Here is a 23,561-nt window from a genome sequence, read left to right as displayed (position 1 = left end):
CCCAGAGCACAGTCAGTATGGAAGACATGAAAAATAATCTTCAGGAAATGACATGGATTTTCTCTTGCAACATCATAGCTAAGTGAGATTGTTTTTTAAGTGTATATATGTGGCTGTGAATTATTAGCCCCCATAGTGCTGCCTCTGGAGAAAACGGACTGGAAGAAGAGCAAAGCTGCAGCACTTTGAACATTAAAACCACAACTGCATATGTAGGATGCCTTCAATTCAAGGATCCCAACGTCCTTGACTGGTGCCCCTCTGCAAACTCGGTAACATCATTATCTGGAGAACACGAGGCACAGAGAGGTGAAGTGTTTTCCTCGTGGTCACACAAGTTGGTAGCAAAGACAAGAATCCAAACCTGGAGGCCAATCGCTTGTGTTAACCACTGGATCACACTCCCAGAAAAGTACCAAAGAGAGGTTCTAAGGCCTGACTCTGCAACTGGGACCACAAGTGCAGAGGCCTGCACTGGGCAGAACTCTGTTCCGTTGGGTGCAGTAGTGGGTCTGACTGCAAAAGTGGGGCCTCAGCTGAGAACTCCAAAGACAATAGATTACAAATAGCCCATTCCCTGAAACTACGCCTCTGTTGTTGTTGTTTTTAAAATGGGAACTGAGCCTATTACAAGAGCTATTTTGATAGTGAAAAATACAATGTCCATTCAGTAATTGTGCACCGAACTCCGTTCCCGGTCTCGGCAGGCAAATGCTGAGAGTGCTTGGAATGCTTGGGAACGGAGCAATCGGATTGGCCAAAAGTGAGGTAATGGCTTCTATAATTTGAATCCCTAAAGGCCCAGTGCAGAGGAATCTATGCAGAAAATATAAATCAGCTTTAATGGGCTGGAAGAAGATTTTTAGTTTTTTTGGTTTTTTTTAAACAACTGGGACCAAGCTTCATTGAGGCTAGCCAGTGGATAGTGTTACATTTTACAACAGTGCAAGACTTTACATAAACTATCTTTGGCATTTGAAATCCAGGCCAACAATTCAACATGTATCATTTCGCAATTCTCCTTTCTTGCATTTTCAGCAGCCTCTCTCTTGTTGGGATCATGGGTTTTATTTTAATACCTATCCAGTTAGGAAATGTATCTTACCCACATCTGCAATTTAAATGGTGATAGAACTCTTTGACATGAACAAAGATCTCACTGCTTTTATATTGTTTTGTTCTTATTCTTGTTTCTCTACTAACTCTATCAGCACAAAAAGCTGGCTGAGAGAAACAGGAGAGCTGGGGTTTGGCTCATTTTAAATGCCACTTAAAAGATGTGTGAGAACCAATATTAAAAACAGGCCCAGACCTTCACCAAAATTTGAACAAAACCCAAAACAAACCATTGTTGAGAATCAGAAAAACTCTGATAACTTTTAAATAGCTAGGTTTCACTTTTTGTGAACTGTAGCTCTTTCTGGTTCTATCTGGGAACATAAGCAGAATCCTTAACATCTCTCAAGAAAGCCTGCACCTAGGAGATTTCTACTTCGATTTTGCAGACTCAGTAGATTTGGCTAGTTTGAAAAAGGTTCAGATAAGCATCCCAACCTTCTGAGGCTGACCCGTCACTACTTATGCAAACAATTCAAAACATTGCAGGGGGCAGGGTGGGTGGGTGAAGATCAAGGGGAAAGTTGTGATTGACAGGGGTCTGGCAAGTCTAATCCATGTGGTGTTAAGAATGGCTGCGGGAGTAGTACCACTGTGAATGCTGGAGTTAGCAATTGATAGCAAATTTCCCTAGTATGGTCAAGTTCCTGAAGGGTTGTGCCATAACAACCTGATTAGATTAAGTAGCCCTGTTAGTCTGTATCAGCAAAAAGAACAAAGAGTACTCACAAAAGCTTATGCTCAAATGAATTTGTTAGTCTCTAAGGTTCCACAAGTACTCCTCATTCTTTTTGCTGATTAGATTAAGTGTCCCACTCGCTGACAGATTTCACCATTTCAATATTCCTTCTAATGCATGGTGAATGTGTCATTTTTTCAGTTCTAGCCAATTACTGATGGCCACAAAGCAACTGCAAAGTACCTACATGAATTACTTGCTAGGTGCTTCCACCGGTTTCCCTTTCAAGCATCCAGAGTATGTGACAGTCCACAGCACCAAAGTGCTCTAGCTTCCGATCCTTATTACTAGAAGCCCAACACTTTTAACCTACAAATGAGGGAACAATTCCCTGTCTGACAGAGTTTCTGGGAGGATAAAATCCATGAAAGACAGTGAGGCACTCAGATGCTACCATGATGAGGCCTGTGTAAGTACATAGACACATGAAGGATCTGCCTCTGTAAGCAAGCATGTATGGGTCATGTACCATTCAACCCAGCCATTCCCCTCCAGACCGCCCCAGACTTTATACACACTGGGGATTCCAGCCACTTGTGTAGCTGCACCAAAGCAACCCCCAAGTGCAGTCAACGAAGCTCCTATTTGCACTGATGGGACTCAGCCCTACTTGAAACGGACATAAGGAAAAATCTGCAATTAATAGCAGCTGTGCCTATCTATACCAGGAGTTTGAGCCAGTGCAGCTACCCAGGTAGGTGGCCTCTGATGGCTGTAAGTGGGCAAATCTCCACTGCATAGACAATTCCATAGTGTATGATCTGGTCTGTTCTCACTTCCTCCAAATGAAGCCTTGCTGCTGGTCACCAGAGCTGCACCAGTGTCTCATCCGGTGAGACAGTTTAAAGTGGATGTAATGTTTACGGATGCTATGCTGATATGTGGTGTTGTGGTGTGCTGTTAAGGACCCACAGCTTCCTGCTGTAGCCCAGGGGTGGGGTGGGGAGTGTGTCCTTTTCAGCACTGGCCAAAGCAATTCTTGTTTGTAGGATTACAGCAATAAAATTGCTTTGGGATCCTTTGCGATAAAACATGCCGAAGACAGTACTGTTTGCAAAAGAGCAAGCCCCCAATGGGTTCTCCTGTTACGAGTCACTGTGACAGGTATATTTGTGCTGGGACACAAAGTCCTGCACAGGAACTGTGGAAGGTGTGATGGATCTGCTAAGCAGGAAACTACGGTTCCCATCAACTCCCACCCCCCTCCAGTGGGCCAGGGAGGAGGAGGGGCAGACACCCCATGAAAAGATCCTGAACCAGCAAGAAGGTCAAGTGACCTGGAAGCAGCAATGACATGGCCAGCCAGGAGCTGCAGGGAAGAGAAACCCAGAGTGCACTGTATACTTTTAACTGCAGTGTGGACTTATCATTAGTGGCTACTGGGACCCACCAAAGTTAGTGACTAGAAGGCCTAACAGCTGAAGCGCCTCCAACACTTGCCTCCGAGTCGTGGTACACCTGGCATGCTACTGGTAACTTAGGGTATGTCTACACAGCAACTAGACATCCGAGGTTGGCCCAGGCCAGCCAACTCAGGCTTGCAGGGCTTGGGCTGCAGGGCAGTTTCACTGCTGTGTAGATGTCTGGGCTTGGACTGGAGCCTGGGCTTTGCGACCCTTCAAGGTGGGAGGCTCCCAGAGTTTGGACTCGAACCTGAGCCTGGAAGTCTACACAGCAATGAAGCAGCGCAGCAGCCCAAGCTCTGCAAGCCTGAGATGGTTGGCATGGGCCAGCCTTGGTTTTTTCTTTGCTGTGTAGACATAGCCTCAGAGGTTTGGTTGACCCAGTGCTGAGCAGCTATAATAATTACAAAGGGTAGGAAAACCTTTTTGATTAACATATGACCTGCTGGAGGACAAACTGGATGCATTCACTTCCTTAGGGAGCTAGTGAAAGAATTAACCCAAATAAATAAATAAAATAAAATAATAATAATAATAATAATAATAATAATAAAACAGCTCCATTTCTAAAGTTTCTAGCTGGCCTCGCTGCAGAATGTTCTTTACATTCACCCCAGCAAATTTGTCTGCAGGCCAGCTTTGGAAAAGCAGTGCCAAAGAATCTCAAATGCAGACTTAAAAAACATCTTAGCGTATCCCTCCAAAATGAAATCTTTAACCCTTTGGTGTTAGAACGGGGGGTTTGCCCTCCGCAGTCACCAAGAGGACATAGTCTCAAGTATATATGGCTTTTTACTGACCTAAGATTAATTTCATCCAATAAAGCTACACACAGATGCAGCCCACAGTTTTCAGATCCAACTGCCACATATACATAACACGATTTCCCTAGCACTGCACAGTGGGTCCAGTCTGTACTAAAGGCTCCAAACTGCTGCTATCTGCTCCTCATTTAAGCTAGGAAAATGGGACTTGAGGTTACAGGAAGGTGAAACTGTCTATACTAGTGATGAGTGAACCATTAAAAGGGTCAGAGTTTGGGTTCAAACAAACACCCAATAATCTGGAAGTTTATCTGAACTATCCAAACCTCAGGAGTCTGCAAAGCTGGGATGGAAATCTCACAGGAACAGGCTTACTCATGAGGTAACCAGCAATTCAGTTTCAATTCCAGGCCAGAAATACCCAAAGAACAGCCTTTCTCCTGGTATGGAGACCCTTTCGTTCTTGTCCTGTTCGGAACTAAGAAGTACCGAGGCATGGTTTATGTGAACCTCTTAGAAATTCAGCAAAGGCTCAGTTCTAGTTTGCTTGTAAACCTCCAGCTGAAGATTGAGGGTTGTTTTCAGACTCTTCAATCCATTACAAATCTGTGTTGCCCTTGCCTTTTTCTCTTGAACGTTCCCCTGCGTTGTCACAGAGCTGGGGCAAAGTGAGAAAAACCCACGGCATGGCCACTGTCCTTCATGCCAAAGAACTGGATGCAGCTCCTCAACAGTCTGCCTAATTCACTGGAGGCTGTTCCACCCTCTGGGTGAACACACTGATTCTATATTACTCCCAGATTCTCTTGGCTCAGGAGCCAGATGAAATTTCATCTGTCAATTTCACCAATGTAACTAAGAGCTGAATTTGGCTCTGGGACTGGGAATCAAACCTATGTCTCCTGCACAGCAGTACAAAGTCCTAGCACCAGGCTGCTGAGCCAGTTCTCAACACAAATAGTTTTTTTTTTAATCTGGTATTTGAGTTCTGAATTTATAATTAAACCCCAAACCAGGTGATTTTGCATGCGTCAGAGATTCATTGCAAACATTTTATTCAGACCCACTCGGTCACTAACAAAAATAAAAATGGCAATAACCTTGTTTAATAAATGCAGTTATACTACATGCCAGAATGTCTTGGGTAGCTACAGGCACCCAAGTGTGATGCACTAGTACCCTGCACCTTATACAATCGTTTACACAAGTGCAAAGTGAGTGTAGGTGTAAGTAAATGATGGCACAAAGTGCAAAGCAACAGAGCATCTGAAGTCATCTGAAGCATGGGGATGTCCTGCGTAACACAATTTTGCCATGTGTTCCTGTTTAGATATATCACAGGGTTACTGTTTATTTAACAGAGTACTTTGGAATAAAGCTGTTGCATTGAAACAGTTGCATCACCTATGCTAGCTCCGTTAGGAACTGTTCTAGTGTGGCAGTTCTTGTAACCAGAGTGTAAATAATGGCTGTTTTCCACTAAGAAAGGGCATTGGTTCAAATGTCCAAACAGATTACAAATGCCAGCTATATATATAAAAGGCCATGAAACATGTAGGGTACAGCTCAAAGTAGGACCTTTGTACCTTTAGCTTCAAAAACCTCAGGTCACTCCCATTAAAACTAAAATAAATTCTCAGCTAACTCTCAGCAGCAGTATCTCTTGCATCCACCTTTCACACCACGGCTCACAAAAATGTGAAGTCATCACAGATTGCTGCTGCATTAGCAGATTTTATACCCTGTCCACGAGGAGGCAATGGTAAACAAAAGACACTAGCCAGAACATTACCGTTGGCACAGTCAGGTTCCCAATTTAAATGTCTCAAAATTGGACGAGCTAGCACGGCTTATAGCAAAACAGTTGTGTAATAGCTCGCAGGGGTTGTGGTATTAGTGTCATTGTAAAGCCAAACAATCTCATTCAACCGGCTTTTACAACCACTGGGCAGAGCAAAGAGTCTTTTGAAGAGGAACCCATTTGGCACCGAGTCTCGTTACAAAGTCAAGTTGCCAACAACAGAGAAAAGTGGCATGAATTTAGGCAGACAGAAGGGCAAAAAATGATCTCAATGGTCCTGATTCAATGGAGTGACGCTGGTGAGGCGCTCGTGCACATTGGAGCAGAATTAGGCCTGTTAACACCTACCCAACAGCTTTCCCTCCTTACCCCACACAAAGTGGTAGCAAAGATTGACTTGGATGGATAAAATACACAGCCAGCTGTAGAAAGCCAGGCAGCAACAACAATGAATCCAAAAGGATCTCCAATATGATTATTAGGTGCCCATAATAAGAACATACTGATTAAGAAGATACTTGGGCAACAAAGACACTTGAACCCACCCAAAGAATGAGCAGAATTTCAAACAAAACCAAAATTAAGATGCCTTTTTACACCAGTGAAGTGAAAGTGGAGGGCCCAATTCTGCAATGCTTAGCCAAACAGAACTCCCATTGGCTTCAAGGGCTGCAGCTCTGGGCCCTAAATAGCTATTTGGCCATCAATCTCTTTCCCTTAATAACTCAAGTGCACAGACCCACAGACCCATCAATGGCAGCGTGAGGGTAACAATGAGACGGCAAAGGCGCTCCACATGTTCTCTGAAGTTTTCTGGCTAAGCTTAGCCTGTGGGTGCAACCAACAGTGGTGCAGCGGTTAATGTCAGCTCTGACCACACAGTCCCATTCAGGAAAGGTCAAAGGAATGATTTTTCTCTTAAAAACATCTGCGTGTTGAAAGAACAAAACCTTTTCATGTGCTGAAAATGATGCGTTTCCAGACCTTTTATTTTCAGAGTTAGAATCATGTTTTTTCAGCAGTGGGTAGGGTTATTTACCAAGACAATGTACTGTATAAACAACATACAACCTCCAACACACAGCGCGTCCACAGGCAGGAATAAGTGAGGGCACCAACCTCCCTCTCCTTCTTTCTGTCTCCTTCTCTGTCTCTAAACTGCACAACTCTCTGCGATACTCAAGCAGGAAAGGAGTTGCCTTCTCTGGGTATGTGAGAACTTAAAGATGCCTCAAATTTTAAAGGGTATCAGGAAAGAGGCACAAATTTTCTCTGACCTGTCACCAGACTTCAATTGGCTAAAACATCCAGGGAGAAAATACATAGAGAAGAGATACTCTGGCTGGCAGCAGTGGTGTGTGTGTGTGTGTGTGTGTGTGTGTGTGTGTGTGTGTGTGTGTGTGTGTGTGTGTAATACTTTGTACTTCAACAACCAAAGTACTTTGGCCTCATCTTGACTATCCAGCCATACGTCAGCAGGCACAAATTGAGATTAAATGGTCTTGTGGCTTGTTTTTCTTAACATCCGAAAGGATGGCTTGTGGGGTGTAAACCAGAACGAGCACACACGCTTCCCAGGGCTTCTTTGGCGGTCGGACTGAAAATGCTGACTAACAAAACTTCCGCCACATAAATGAGTTCCCCTAAACGAGTTGGACCATCCAAAGAGACCCTTCCTAGAGCAGCAGCCAGTTGCTTCCTTTGGCATGGAACCGCTCACATCTGCATCCAAGTGCGATTTTGCTGCAGGTGTCTGGGCAAGCACGTCACTTTGATCGGACTGCAGAACAGCTCTGGTTGCTCTGATGAGCTTCAAACTTTGATTAATGAAACCAGAAGGCTGTTTGGAGCACTTCCCCCTACAACTTCCCAGGGTAGTGAGGGAATTCACAGCTACTCCAGTCCCTGTCTTTCCCAGCATTAGTCGCAGTAGGGAATAAAGCAGGAGCGCCGTCTGTGAGAGAGAGCTCACAGCTACTCCAGTAGTCTCCCCAAGGTGTAGTCCCTTCAGAAGATCAAGTAGGAGTGCTCACAGCTGTTGCAGGCTCAGCCTTTCTCAGAAATCACTACCAGGGATAGAACAGAAACTCCATATTCCAATACTGGTCTTTTCCAAAAGTTTATGGTAGGGAATAGCACAGGTCTGTATCAGGGAGGAAGCTATTTGACTCTGAAGGCTGGGTTTTCAAGGTATTAAAGTGCCCCAAGATGCAGATAGGTGTCTAGTGGGATTTTCAAAGCTCCAAACCAGGTTAGCCATCTAACTCCCAGTTAAACTCAATGGGAGTTAGGTGTCTAACATGCGTTTCTTTAAGCACCTAAATACCTTGGGAAATCTGCCACTCATTGACTTCAAGGGCCTGCATTAAAACACACGCACAGTTAAAGCTTCACACAAGTTTCATGTATATTGGAAACAAAGGCCACATCTTTAAACCCTAGAAGTGCAAGTTGAGTTCATAAGAAATGTGCAGGTGCAGTCAGCTCGCTGTATGCACAAATATATATGGGTGCATGGAAAGTAGGTGATCACCAGTTCTGTATGTGTAATTACCTGCTTGCTCACAAGCATACATTCTTTATGGCCACAGTTCAAGCATGCCACTGGGAATCAGGACATGTGCATTTAAAATTCCTGACTCACTGCATGACTGTGAACATGTCACCTCTACTCTGGGACTTAATTTTCTCATTCGTGCTCTGCCTCAAAGGAGTGATGTAAGGATTAATTAACAAGTGATAGTGAAGTCACCTCTGCTAGAAGTGCAAAGCATTATAATAACTTAGAGCCATGCTGTGAACCCCTTACTCACATTAGTGAGCAGTTACGCACAAGAGCAATCCGAGTGAAATCAGCTGGGAAGGAGACCAAAATGCTCTGCAGAAATGTGTGCTACCATCCCATACTCACACACATAGCCAGTGGGACTGCTTGTGTCAGTAACACCAGCACTGAGTCACGAGTTCACAACATGGCCCCTAGGCATCCATGATTGAAAGCTGGGTCCTGAGGGCCTGGTTATGGTATCAGATATATTGCACCGCTTCCACTGATACCAACGGGCTTTGCACTCATTTATCTGAGTGGAGAATTGAGCCTGCTTTTTGGAGCTGCTGAACATCCAACATTCCTACTGAAGTGACTTCAAAGGGAACAGGGAAAATCAGGTCTTAAGGTCAATATTTTCAAACATGGTCACTAATTTTAGATTCCTCAATATTAGGTCCCTGAGTTGAGGAACTAGTGGCCAATGGTAATAGGCCAGTTTATACCAGCTGAGGCTCTGGCCCCAAGGTCTCACCTTTTCAAATCCAGCGAGTGATCTTGGGTGCCTGACACCTCCTCCAGTGGCTTGACTTTCAGACCCTGGAAGACAGCCCAGACAAGCCTTCATTTAAAAGAAAAACAAATTCTCCACTGCTGGCAGGAGAAAGTTTACTTTCAGGCTTAAAGAAATGAGCGTGTGGTTTTGAGGATGGGATTCCGTTCTGCTGAAGAATAGCACCCTGCATGTCTGTGTATCTGTGGCTTTGTAGCTACATTACAATCTTGGAGAGCTCTGTTTACATATTTTACATGTTTTCTGGTGCAGAACATGAAACCAAATTACATAGTAAAGGCCATGCTGGCTTTGCTCCTGCACCCCTCTTCATCTTCTTCCTCTTATTATTATTTTTAAATTCAAACAAAACTAATCTACGAGCATATTTTTAACCTAGCTTGATTGACTGGCAGTGCTTTAAGCAGGTTTTATTTCCTGCTGCAAAGGGAAATTATGCAAACTACAGTGAAGCTGCACGGTGGGGAGTCAGAGGAGGGCTGAGGGGGGGGTGGGAAGAGAAATGATGTGATCCCTCCATGCATGAACAATGCAAATGTGGTGATACATTTATGCACGATCGTTCCGCTCGGAACAGAGAGGGATCTGAAACAAACAATCCAGATGGGGTGTAGGGGAGCTACCCGTTTACTGTGGTACGTGCTGTGAATCACAGGGGTACAGCAGCCGCAGATGGCGAGACCAGCAGGTGGAGTGGCAAGAGCAAAGGAGGGGAGGTGTCTCCATTCACAAGAGCTTATGCTAACGAGCACTCTGACTGTACTAGGTACCCACTTTCCAGCTCACTGATGAGATGGGGGTGCCAACCAGGCTTGTTTTCTGTTCTCGGTGTGTATAACAGGCAGGATGATAGAATGACGTACTGTCCCGGTTCCCTGAAAATGCAGATGAGGCTTTTTGTTAGAGAAAAACTACCTACCTACCTTCCCTCAAGTTCTGGCCTTAATTTAGTACCAATGTTATGGACTCCTGATCGTGTTTTGCTAGTGGTAAATGCCTCCAGGTTCTAGGCAGACTGGAGCAGTTTCCAGTACCTGAGGACTTTCAGTTTGACCTTCATTTCTGAAAAAGGTCAAATCAAACCTCTCTGCGAGTCCTGATGGTGGCTTTGCTCACTGCATCATCCTTTGTTTCTATTATCTATTTTCTGAACAGTACACAAAGGGAACACAGTGTACCAGCCCCTGGTCCTCACTGTTCTGTTCCCTTTAGATGACTTGTACATGTGCTCTTGAAAAATTATTCTGAAAACCAAAGGGTGGGGGGAAATCCCTCCAGTGTTTGGTGAAATAGCTTGGAATCTCCTCTGACATCTCACTATGTTTGCTGGCCTGAAGCTACTACATTCACCATGCAGGCTGATCGTTTACTACCTCAAGGGTGAAATAAATGCTGAAGGAAGTGGGTGGGAGAGAACCCATTCTTCTATCAGGGAATGCAGTCAAGGGATTAGCATTCTACTCTTTTTACTATCTAATCCCTGGTTGCCCATTAAGCTAACTGTCTTTTCCAACCTTCTCTATACAATACAGCCTTTTCATGCCGGACAGCACACATGGAAATCCTACTTCTCATTCAATTTTACTTTGAACTGTAGATTTCCTCAAAACACCGAACAGAGTTATGCACAGGAGGGATGGTGTCGCTATTGAGGGGCATCCTTCCAGCCTCCCAGGTGGCCCATCTCCAGCATGGCACAGGGGACAGAAGATAACAATACGAGGTGGCCGGCAATGCACTTGTTGGAGTGCAGCAGATCAATGAAAAAAAAAAGATCACCATTAGCAAAAGAGCTGAAAAATCATGTTTTCCCAGAGAGAGGTGATAAGAACAGACCCCCACAAATTTGAACCAACTTTTCTTTAAGATTTGAAAATACCAGGATTACATCTTTCATTTACGAGGGCCTCTGAATTTCCTAGTTCTGGGAAGCAGGGCAGTCTAATCCTAGCCAGTGTGGCCCAGTGGACAGGATACCAACTAGGACTCAGGAGGCCTGGGTTCTATTACTGTGTACCTGTTGGGTGACCTTAAACAAGTGACTTCACTTCCTATGCCTCAATTTCCCCATCTGAAACCCCCCATCTCAGAGTGGGGCTATGATGAGGCTAAATTAATTCATATTTGTAAAGCGATTGAGATCTTCAGATGATGCGCTAAGTGCCACTATTAAGCCATGAAGTGGACGTGCCAGAGGTCTCCTGGGAAAGACCATTCTTTTGAGATTTCCAGCCCAGCTCGGCACAGTGGCAAGAGGTCAGCTCCTTGGCAGACTCAAACCTGCTGTCAGTGGCCAATTGAGGACTCCCTTGGCGTGCCGGAAGCTTGGGTGGCATATGGCCTCTGTAGTAGCTCCTGCATCAGACCTTTCCTGGCTCTGGTGCAGGCGCATGGCTGGTGAATCAAGGAGTGTGGCCACAATGCTGCTATGTTAAGGCAATCTGAGCTGCTCGACTAGCCACTGGCAGACGGCATAAGACAAAACAGCCTTTAGGCCAGGGACCCAGTTATCTGGTCAGTAGACTCTGGGCCAAGGTCTGGATAAGCATTCTGAGTTTGAGGACTCATCTGAACCGAACTCAGGCACTCAGGGGGATCACTACTAGAAATCTATCTACATGAGCAGAGCATAGGCTTGAAAGAGAAACCTACAGTCCTTTTGCAACAGAAAGCAACTAGGACCTAGCTCATCGTTTTCCAGAACCGGCCTCTGCTCACTCATGGTTCCACCACTAATGGTTCCTCTTAGGATATATCTGCACAGCAATTAATCACCAGCGGTTGTCCCAGGTCAGCTGACTTGGGCTTGGGCTGTAAAATTGCCGTATAGGTGTTCGGGCTCCTTGGGAGCCTGCGATGGGGGAGAGTCCCAGAGTCCAGGCTTCAGCCTGGGCCCAAACGTCTACACAGACATTTAGCCGTGCAGCCCATGCCCCACGAGCCTGAGTCGGCTGACCTGGGCCAGCCACGGCTGTACTGTGGGTCTTTTATTCCAGTGTAGATGTGCCCTTAGCGGGATTCTGCTGTCAACCAAGAGGCCAGCAGTTCAAAGCCTGGATGTGCTATCAATAACCAAGACATTTGCAAAGCAAATCATCTTATTAAAACTGGGGATTGTTTCTCAATCCAAGCCCAACGGAAATGTCACCACTGAAGAGCAGGAACACGTGGCTTCTAATGGGGAAGTTCGGACAGGGCCACTCACAGAGCCAAGAGACAGACACCTTCCCTTGTCTCAAGCAGGTCACCTCAAAGGAAGTGGCAGGTTTCCTCTTTTCCCCATCCCCATCCAGGATTATTATATTTATTGGCATCGTCTGATCTTCGGGGAATTCTCTGCTGAGCTATATTTATTCGTTGAAATAAAACGATGTGGCAGAAACCTGGGGGTGGATTCTTCATCCTTGTCAATGTCATTACTGTATTTGCTCTACTCCCCCGCCTCCCCCCACAGCTCCCCATTTTGCTGCGCTGCTATTTCCTTTGTGCAGGGGGCTCTCTCTCTCCTAGTGCACGGAAGATCAGCAGGTCAGCGGTTCTGTAAGGCCTTTTGCAGCAGGTAGAGTGATGTGCTTATTGCTTACGCGCATGGGTGTGTGCAAGCGTAAGAACTGAGAGAGAGGGCACAGAAGTAACAACAGAACAACAGTCCCCTTCCATGACTTCTTACTCCAATGGGAGTCCCTGTGTGGTGACCCTAGGCAGCACAGGGTATATTAGTCAGTCTGGGAGCTTAAGAACCAGAAAGAACCACAGGGTGTCTCTGTGTCCAGCAGACTCAATACAAAATCTCCTTTAAATTAGTTACAACCGAGCCCTGCTTCCTTTCTATCCAGGGGACAACACAGGTACCAGCAGCAAGCGTAAGCTGCATATTTACACGGTGGCTTTCTGTAAGCAGCTCCCACACAATTGGGAGGAAATGCAATCAAGGCCTGCTAAGCTATTTAGGGGCTGGCACTGTAGGTCACCAATGCAAACATCAGCTTCTGGGTCCTGCACGCCATGTTGCTATAAGTGGGATAATAACAAGCAGGGCTCGCTGTAAGTGCAAGAGTGAGCTATCCAAAGATTCTCTTTTTATTCCTTTATTAAAACCACTTAACGGCTCAATGGGAATTAAACCACAAAAGAGTTAGCCATCCACAAGTGGGAGCGATGCCAACCAGAGGCGAGCGCTCCATCTGCTTTTCGCTCATAAAACAGTGGAATGAAAACAGGGCTAATACGGACATGGGGTCCTATCTTCAGTTGCTGTACATCGACTTAGCTCCACTGATGTTAGTGGCGTTTCACTGACTTACAGTAGCTGAGGATCTAGCCAAGTCCTGTAAAGCATTACACCAGCCTCAGCAACCTCCAGCACAAGAGAAGTTCCAAGGGAACACTACATGCACAAGGCATGTGCCCTGATACTGATTCTCAAAGCATTTATGGAAAAGAGAAGATCCTTAAAAACCTACTGAAAGATTTGTAGGTTGAAGAGTTGCCCAACAGTGTGGAGCTTGTCCAAAAACTCCTTGTCCATCAGTAACAGATAACTAGTTGTCCCTGCATCACAGGATGAGAAACTTAGAAATCATCAGAGGATGAGAACTTAGAAATCAAGAAAATACTGCATAGGTACAAGTAGCTTGGCATTTGTGCAATGTTTCCGACTGGTCCAATTTGGCTTTAAATGTGACACTATTAGTTCTGAGAATATTTCTTAATCAGCTCTGAACAGTGGCTGCCAGGAAAGTAGAAGTGGCTGGTTTATCGTTTTTGCCTTGGTGGAAAGTGTGACTACTTAAAAGGTGAGAGGGGATTTGGCCTCTCCATTTTTCAAATTTATACCTTTGTGCCAAGATTGTGTCATTCTTTACAAGCATTTTGGACATTGGGTATCCAAAAACAGGTTGGATATTGTAGCTTCTCTTTTTTTCATAGTATTTCTACATTTCTCAGTCTAGTACTCATGACTAACCCTACAATAACAAAACAAGTGCAATCCAGTACTCATGGGTAATCTTAGAATAACAAACAAACGTGTGCAATACAGTTCTCATGAACAACCAACCCTACCATACCAAGCACCTGAGTTTAGTCCATTGCTTGTAAACAAACCCAGAATAGCTAACACATGTGAGCAGGCCAACACTCAGAAGCCACTCTACAATATCAAGTAAAGACACTGAGCCCAAGACTTATGAATAACATGACAGTAACTAACAAATGTGAGCAACCTACTGCTCGTGAGCAACCTCTGACAGAAATAAAGTTGTGACGAGAAAACAATTTCAAATATCCAAAGATGAGGGGGGAAAACACCCTAAGTGACTTTAAAAAGAAAGTACTTAAAATGTTTTTAAAGCACCTTGGTAGTGCCATTTTAATTACTGAAGCATGATTAGTTTGCAAACAGTGAGCTTATGTATTCTGTGTATTATCATGTGCCACACTCATTTCAGGGGATTCAGATGGGAAAAGCCAGCACAAATGCCTCTTTATTTTCAAGCCAAAGACTACAACACCATGAAAAACTATAACTGAAAATACACACACACACACACACACACACTCAACTTTGAATAATATTCTGATGGGGAAAGGCATCCCTTCCACCAGTAATGTCAGTAGAAAAAAAAAAGTCACAGGCCTGGAGGAGATAGCGCTTCACTGATTGTCACATGCAGTGATTAGAGGGAGATCTTAGGTTAATTTTCACCCTGTCAGGGCTTCTTGTTAAGATGCTGATGGCGTACTGCCTGGTCTAAGTATCAGAGGGGTAGCCGTGTAAGTCTGTATCCACGAAAACAATGAGGAATCCGGTGGCACCTTAAAGACTAACAGATTTATTTGGGCATAAGCTTTCATGGGTATGATGCATCTGAAGAAGTGGGCTTTTTATCCACGAAAGCTTATGCCCAAATAAATCCGTTAGTCTTTAAGGTGCCACCGGACTCCTTATTGCCTGGTCTAAATGTTCCACAGTGATATGTAATGAGCTGTTCTGCAAGTTAGGAAGCTGCCTTGGTCCTGTGGAAAACAATGGCTCCATTCCCATATGTCTTTAACTTCAGAAGGTCGATTAACTTAATGCACTAGTGCCATGGGGACATGGCCACATACATACAGACTCCAGGGTTGTTAACGGGGACACACCCTGGGCCCTTGAGCAGCAAAAGTACAGGGGCCCCCCTGTCGAGCTAAAGGAATATCCTTTATCTGGGAGTGTCAGCTCTTATGGGCATTGTGGCCAGCCACAAGGGGGAGACATGTTCACATGCACTGAGCCTGTGTGATGCAACGGTGTCCTGTATGTACATTTTTGTAATGAGGCTGTGACAACCTCGTCTCAACTGGGTACAACAAACATGCCTGTCTGGGGATTGGTCCTGCTTTGAGCAGGGGGTTGGACTAGATGACCTCCTGAGGTCCCTTCCAACCCTGATATTCTATGATTCTGTGCCTGACTTGTGGCTACACAGCAGGGTTTTTTTTCCCCAAAGCATGACCGTATGTCACCCTACTTCACTGCCTACCCGTATTTGTATTAGTACACTATGAAAACAGATCTGCTGTCCCATAGTGCCTCAGCCGGAGTAGAGCGCCCGGAGCACATGCACACCAAGCAGCGCCAGAAGCATATTAGACCCTGCATTTTGGAATGTTTTAATGCACAGAGAACGGAGAGGGAGGAGGAGCAGTGGCACCCGTGCACAGCAAAAATAAAAGAACATACCAAACAGGTAACCACAAGGCAACCAGGTGCAATCCTAGGCTGCTAGTAAGGGTGACACTGCCATGGTACTAACCCAATACTAACGGCACTTTCTGTTTTTGGAGTGGACTTTGTCACTAACTGGTTACGGATTCATGTACAATATAAACTGGACCAAGTGGTCCATATACCGTTGTTCTCCCTTGCAGGCCTCTTGGAAGTGTTTAGAATGTATAATTCCCAGTTAACTCTTTTGCTGTATATGTTGACCATTGAACTTCCCTCTACACTGCCCTCCCATGACCCATTCTAGATAACCATGGCTAATTCTCCCAGGGAAAAAGGGAGCGGGGACTGTTTACTTTAGAGAAGAGACAACTCATGACAAAAGTATACAAAGTAATGAGTGGTACAGAGCAGGTCAATCGATCCCCGCTGTTCACCCTTTCTCAGAATACACAAATGAGGGGGACATCCAATGATACTGAAAAGTGACAAATTCAAAACTGTTAGAAGAAAATATTCCTTCATACAACACACACGTAGCCTTTGGAACTCATTGCCACAAGTTAGCATCAAAGCCAAGAGATTCCAGAAAGGATTCAATATCAATACAGATAACAGAAATATCCAGCCTTACAAGCAATAGATATGAATAAACAAACCCTTTGAAAGGGATATAAATCTTCAGGCTTTGTATATAAGGTAACTTTAACTAATGGGCTTTAGGAGGAAACCTTCCTTGGGGGCAGGTTATCTTATAATTGCCTCTTGCAGAGTTCTTCCTCTGAAGCAGCGGGTATTGGGCACTATTAGAGAGGATTCAGGAGCAGAGAGACCAGTAGTTTGAGGCAATTCCTACCTGGTCATTAGAGGCAGAAGCTGGAGCAAATTGCTGCTTGGCAGACTCATATTGAAGAGAGCTAGCATCAATAGCTTTCCTTATCCAAGCTGCAAGTTAACTGGGTGGATCTATGGATGGAAGTTTTGCATTGTTGGACTTAGCTTTATAGCAGATAAAGGGCTTGGGTCTTCCTTACCTGAGTTGCTGCTGGCTGACCAATGACCACCCAGCCTGGGCACCCCTGGTCACTATGATGAGAGACTGACACGTTGGAAGCCCACTGGTCCAGGAAGCCTTTGGGGGTATAAACCCCACAGTCTTTGATGCTGGTCATTTGCTCAAACTCCTCACATACACCATCACCGTCATGGAAGTAGCACCTGCTGGGCTCGTCTGCAGTGAGAAATCAAAGAGGAGTAATTACTAAGGACTTCCCACATTCATCTGTGTCCCAAGTTGCTTGGATCACAATAGACCAGGCAAAGGAAGTGGTAATGCATCCCCCATCCAGGTCCATGTACAGTAACGGCAGTGGTCATTTAGCAGCGCAACCTGAGATGATTTTAAAAAAGCAGACAAATAAAGAATGCAGCTCTTCTGCCATATGAAAGCCCCCAGGATACTTCCTAGCCTGTGTTTTCCCTGCATATTCTTACCTGTATCCATTTTAAAAGAATCTTACTAAAGCATAGTGCTGAGATAGAAAATGCACTTACAGGGCCAAATTCTTAGCTGGCAGAACTTCATTGACTTTGATGGAGTTAAGCCAACAGAGAACTGGGTCCACAATGTTTCCCTTTTTTGTTCTTAAATGACACTTGCAAAACGACAACAACTGAATTCAGTGATGGTCAACGCTGCCAAATGAACAGCCCTAGGGAGAAACTAAAGGCCAAATGTATCTGTTTATTCAGATACAGCGTGGGCAGTGGGAGGGTATACTTGCCACACACACATACCGCCCCAACCGATGTGACTTCGACTTGACCTGGAAGGATCAGAAGCAAGAGGGGATTTAAATCTCTTTATTCATTTATTCTGTGGCTTCTCTAATGAGAACGCCAACAAAGATGACCATCAGTGCCAGATTTCTGAGGTTGCGTCTGTCACGCTCACCCAGTAGGAACTGAACTGAGACCAACCCTCTCCTTTTAAACAGACCTCAGACCAGTAATGACGTTCAGTCACTAAAGGCCTCATTGAGAATTAAATCTCTGACCTATCAGTATCCCAGTTTATATCATGTTATCAATGCCAAGCATCTAGTCCCAACATGCTGTTGTATTTTTGTCTGGTAAAGAAGTTTCTGCAAAAATGGTCGGAAACTAGCATGAGCTACTAGTTGGAATGATGGCAGTGAACCCCGATGAGAATTGTGTCGGTAGCATCGGACTTTCTGGAGATAGGTGTCAAAAAATTAAATAGTCACTCAATTCTGTGTCACTTCCAAAATACTAAATCCCCTGTTTATTTTTCCTCATCATTTACACAGTGAAATACCATTGCATGAGCCAGAATAAATCAGTTTATTATAATTCAATTATGTAATGAGTTTCTCCTCCCCTTCCCCTGCCCGCCCCAACGTAAGATTCTAATCCCTTAATATCAGGCCTGGTCAAAAGAGTGGAAGGTAACAAGAAGTCAATGAACACTTGCATGCTGCATTCCCTTGCTCCTGACATCTGTGGCCAACTTGGAATGGTGCTTACAGCCACGTAAAGAGGAACTCCACCATTTCATCCCTCTTCATCTCTTTTCCTCTTTATCTTTCCTTCACATATGCACTAACGTGTTTAGACATCTCTCTGAAATGCCTGCGTAACTCTGGTATCAAGTGGCCAAACCTGCGTACAGTCTTCAGAAAACTACATCCCAGATTAAGGGAGGATCTGAACAGATATTTCCAAGAAATATTCAGGTCTGGAAAGATGGTGGTAAATTTCCAAAAGTAAAACATTACTTATTCTTTGTGAAAAAAGTTTTATGTTCTCTTATAAAGAGACCGATTTCCTTAACAAGTGCAAGCAACTAAAGACCGCCAAATTTTTAAAAAATGACTTTCCGTTATAGACAGACACATGGCAAGTACAGACACACCGAGGCAGATTGCTCACTGACACACACTGACTGAGGCAGACGTTTATTGACAAACACATGTACACGCAAAGGCACTCACATACCCCACCGATACTCATACATACACACAACCCCCATGCAGAGATAGCCCCACTGACTGAGACACACTCTCCATCCACACAATCATCCTACACATACACATTTAGACACAATCGCCACAAACAGACTGATTTTTCACTATAGGCATTGGAGTAAGCACAGAATTTATATAACCAATGTTCTCCTGTACTGTTTCCAAATGTTCCCTCCTAATGCGATGATAAATGTAATGGGCTTCTGATAACATCGTGTGTTTGGGATAAAAGAATACTCAAGACCTGCTCCAATCAGATGACTTAATTCATATTCACATGGAGAGGAAACTGCCTTCGAATAGCTGTGATCCAGGCCAGTGTGTGATTCTTACAGAGGCTAATTTGTTCCTGATTATCTTTAAGACCCCAATAAATCTGTCTGCTCGGAGTCTGCAAAACCCAAGGGAGGAACAGACTGGAGAGACAGAGATGTCTGAATTAAATGGAGACTGCCCAGATGATTAGCAAACAGCAATGTGGTGTGTGTGTGTCCCATCTCCAATTCCAGTCCCAATGAGTCAGTGTGCTCTGCCCTTTATTACCTGTCAGTAACACTGGCTGAATGGCATTACTGATGTGAGCCAATAGAAGATCAGGTGTTCAGTCAATGATGTAAGCTTTGAAAAATGAGGGAGGAAAAGTGGTTTTACAACTGCATTTTGCTTTTTAAGGGAATGTGTTCTTGCCACTAGCAAATCATTCTGAAACATTTAAAGATGTCCTTTTATGGGGGGAATAAATACTGGAAAGTTTCCAACCCCGTGGCTTTGAATTTCAATAGGCCTCCTAAGCTCATCACATAAATATTCTTGCATAGGAGTGAATCCCAAGAGGCTGATCTTTCCGACCTCTTTCTGAACTTTGTAGATGCAGAAGGGGTGCACGTCAGAATCAAGGTGCTAGCCAGTCCCCAAACTAACCGTGCATGGGTGACTGAAGGGAAACCACAGGGCCTGCTGGCAACTCCAGCAACTCCTGTTGACTTCAGATGGGGCTTTGGGTGCTCAGCACATCTGAGAATCAGCCACAATTTTCATACTGCACTTGGGTGATGTTCTGGGTCAGGTCTTCCTGAGACTTCCTTCACTACTTGTGAAAAACTATGGACTTGACTGTTGTCCCTCTGTGGTGCGCATCAGGCATAACTCCACTCAGTCAATGGAATTATATGGATTCAGAATCAGAAAGAGGAGAAGTGGCCCGTATATTTCACAGTGGTTAGGACAATACTAGGTACTCTAAGCAGTAACAAATACATCCATGCTTTCTTTTCCCCATCCTTATCAGACCCAAATGTCCCCTTCAGCACGGTTCCTGTCCATTCATACATCCACCCCTTTCGGGCAATTTTCTTGCATTCTAAAATAAAGGACTCTTCAACACTGCTCTTGTCCATCATTCTGAGAAATCTGGCAAGGGCCTTGGTTGGCCAGAATGTAATGGCAAAGCGTGAAAGACTTTACTCAGCTCCAACCACCAAATCTGATTATGTTAGGGACTTCCATTCCCAGTGGAATAGGACAGCAGTTCTTTGTAAGACTTATGGCTGAAGTCTCACCAACTTTGGAAGCAATGTTTCCAAAGCCAGAAGGGTGGCAAAGACTGGATGTGTGCAAAGTAAGGCAGGGAAGGAAGCAGGAAGTGACTCTGAATGCAATCACATTTGGCCAAGCAATAATCTCTTCTCCTGAGGGACACCTGTGATGATAACCTGGTGTTGTTTTAACTGATGTTTCTTTCCCAACAGCCTGTTTCACCCTCCAGTCTACTCTGCTAGGCATCAGTCAGGATCAAAGCCAATTGTGCTACACCTATATACACAAATGTGAGGGCATGGTCTACCGTTGCATGACCTGACCCTACAACGAGCTCCATGTGGACACTGTGAAACTCATCACTGGATCAGGACTAAGCCAAAACACAGTTTATGAAGAATCTAAAAGCATGGGCATTTAGGATAGTTGACACTTCCCCCTGAACTATTTGCAGTGGACTCTTCTTTTCATTTTATTTCTCAGGCACCAAATTAGGCAGAAGGCACTTGGATAGGAGCTACTGCTCTTACCAGGCCCTGTTGTGCACTCCATTGTTGTACAAACCAGACCAAGATTTAAGAAGACCATGTGTGGTGGCAGTAGGCAGCATCCACTATAGAATATCAGGGTTGGAAGGGACCTCAGGAGGTCATTTAGTCTAACCCCCAGCTCAAAGCAGGACCAATCCCCAGACAGATTTTTACCCCAGTTCTCTAAATGGCTCCCTCAAGGATTGAACTCACAACCCTGGGTTTAAGCAGGCCAATGCTCAAACCACTGAGCTATCCTGCCCCCCCCCCCCCAATGTTTAATCTCTTGAGCTTCAGAGAGAACCTAGACTCCAACTGTGTCTAGTAGCCTCAACAAAAAATCCCCTTTATTTTACTTACATCTGAGTCTGATCTCCTCCCTAACACAAGGGATACTGCAGGCTCCATCTGCCATTTCCTGACATTCCCTTTCGCTGGATCGGACACAGATTCCTTTGTACAGTAGGGTTCATGTCACCTCCTGGTACCAGTTGCACTTACAACGATAGTTTTGCCTTGGTGCTTCTCTCTACTGCTAGTTGCTTGCTCCTTGTACTGTGTTAACTAATGGAGTTGCTTTTCAGCTTGAAGTTGTGTCTAATTTTAACTGCTCAACCTGGAATGGGTCCTGAAGCAGCGCAGCTGCTGACTGTGAGCAAGAGTAACATGAAATAATTAATACAGATGCCAAAATCGAATACAAATCTGGAACAGCAAAACTGCTGCAGGGGCAGCAGTTGGGAATGGGAGATGGAGTCTCTCTGGAGGTTTTGATACAGATGCCCAAAGACCCTGAGCTGAACCCTGAAGGAAACCAAAGTAATAATCCAGGCAATCCAAGTTCCCTTCCCCCTACAAAACCATCAGTGCGGACACTGGAATTTTTAAGCCAGACCTTGCCCCTTTTTCTATCTGCTTTGTGCTGTTGGCAGGAGGAAAACTCCAGCTTAGCCAGCTGACAGGTTTGCCCCGGAACAGGACAGTCTCTGAATGGCACATGCAAGCTCTCTGCTAAGCTCCGCGGACCCTGGTGTAGGGGATGAGTCTGAAGAAAGAGGTATGGCAAGACCACTGCTGCTTTCCAGTGAGCCCCATCTTTAACCAGCCTTTGCAACTCACAGCAGCCCCGAGTCTCGTCTCCATTGTACAGGGGCTAAAGTGTTGGGGTGAGGATGGAAAGCCATCTTTAGCATGGCTCCCCAAGCACAGCTCCCAACAGCAAAAAATTCAGCTGTCAGCATCCAGTGTTCCCATTTCTCACTGGGTTCAGAGGTAAGGGAAAGTACAAAGCAAGGCAGGGTAGTAAAGAAACCTTCTCGGAAGCCGCTAACATTACTAATATTGTAGTTCACGGAAGGATTGTGGTTACCTGTTCAGGGAGATGCTAGAGCCTTAATCTAGTGAAACTGATTAAGTTTGGGACACATCAGGAAGCAGACAGGCAGGATACAGACTTATCTGTGATGGGCAGCCTTCCACATTGTGGGGAAAAAATAAGATCTACCCAATTCACGGCACAGAGCACATCCTCAGACGAGGCCTTTAATGTCCAAGCAGAATGGTCAAAGTGCTGGGGACAGACACCCAGTGCAGCTTCCTGTTTTCAGTTCAGAATACAGCGATTGGCAACAGAATAGTCTTCTTTTGTAAATTAACGACTTTTTTTTTTAAAAGTCCGGACAAAAAAGAAGTATTTTTAAGCTCAGCTGTTTATTTAGGGACAGTTCCAACTACAACAAGCCTCATGCCTCATAGCTATTCCTCCCCCCCCCCCCCCAAAAAAGGGACAAAAATGCACACACATTGTCTTAGAGTAACAGATTCTTGGAACAGAGTGGGCATTAAATCTTAACCCCTAAAGGTCTGTTTGACCCTCTCCCGGAGGTGTAGGGAGATGGCAGTACAGGTCTTCCCAATCACCAGAGGAAATTTTCAGACCTATTAAGGCCAAGTCACAGTCTCTCCCAAATCAGTGGGGAAAAAAACAAACAAAACCCATTGCCCTCCATAAAGCCAGGACTGGACCCACTAGTTAATAATCTGCACTAGATTATTTAATCTGCTACATTTAATCTGCAGCTCTGGCTAAAGAACTCGCATTAACAGATGAGCAGGTATTTGTCCAGAGGCTCCAGTATCAAAACAAGAAGTGGTTCCCCTGCCTGCCCTTTGAAGGTGGGCACTGGAGGCCAGATTCTGCACCATTCAAATCAATGGGAGTTTTACCATTGACTTCAGTGGGAGTAGGATCAAGCCATCAGGGAGGAGGGGTAGCATAGCCTGAAATCCAGGATGTCCATCCAGGGGCGGCTCTAGAAATTCCACCGCTCCAACCAGGGTGGCGCGCTGCGCCGCCCTTCCCTGGTCCCGCGGCTGGGGCAGAAGTGGCTGCGGACGGTCCCGTGGTCCCGCGGCTCCGGTGGAGCATCCGCAGGCATGCCTGCGGGAGCTCCGTCCGAGCCGCGGGACCAGTGCACCCACCGCAGTCATGCCTGCGGGAGCTCAAGTGTAGCCGCGGTAAGAGGGGACCCTCCACACTCATGCCTGCAGCAGGTCCGCTCCTCCCGGGGCTCTG

General features: G+C 45.2%; 1 protein-coding gene across 1 annotated transcript in view; it reads right to left on the bottom strand.

Annotated features, from left to right (window-relative positions):
* Nucleotides 1-23,561, bottom strand: part of LOC123361231 (pappalysin-1-like) — a 248,369-nt gene that overhangs the window by 99,035 nt on the left and 125,773 nt on the right. The window contains 1 exon segment of the mRNA XM_045001347.1: nucleotides 16,908-17,104. Coding sequence (XP_044857282.1) covers nucleotides 16,908-17,104 — 197 coding nt within the window.

This window comes from Mauremys mutica, unplaced genomic scaffold (assembly GCF_020497125.1).
Source record: "Mauremys mutica isolate MM-2020 ecotype Southern unplaced genomic scaffold, ASM2049712v1 Super-Scaffold_100418, whole genome shotgun sequence".
NCBI classification, from domain to species: domain Eukaryota; kingdom Metazoa; phylum Chordata; order Testudines; family Geoemydidae; genus Mauremys; species Mauremys mutica.
Note: the sequence above shows the minus strand (reverse complement) of the source record. Positions and strands in the feature narration are given on the sequence as shown.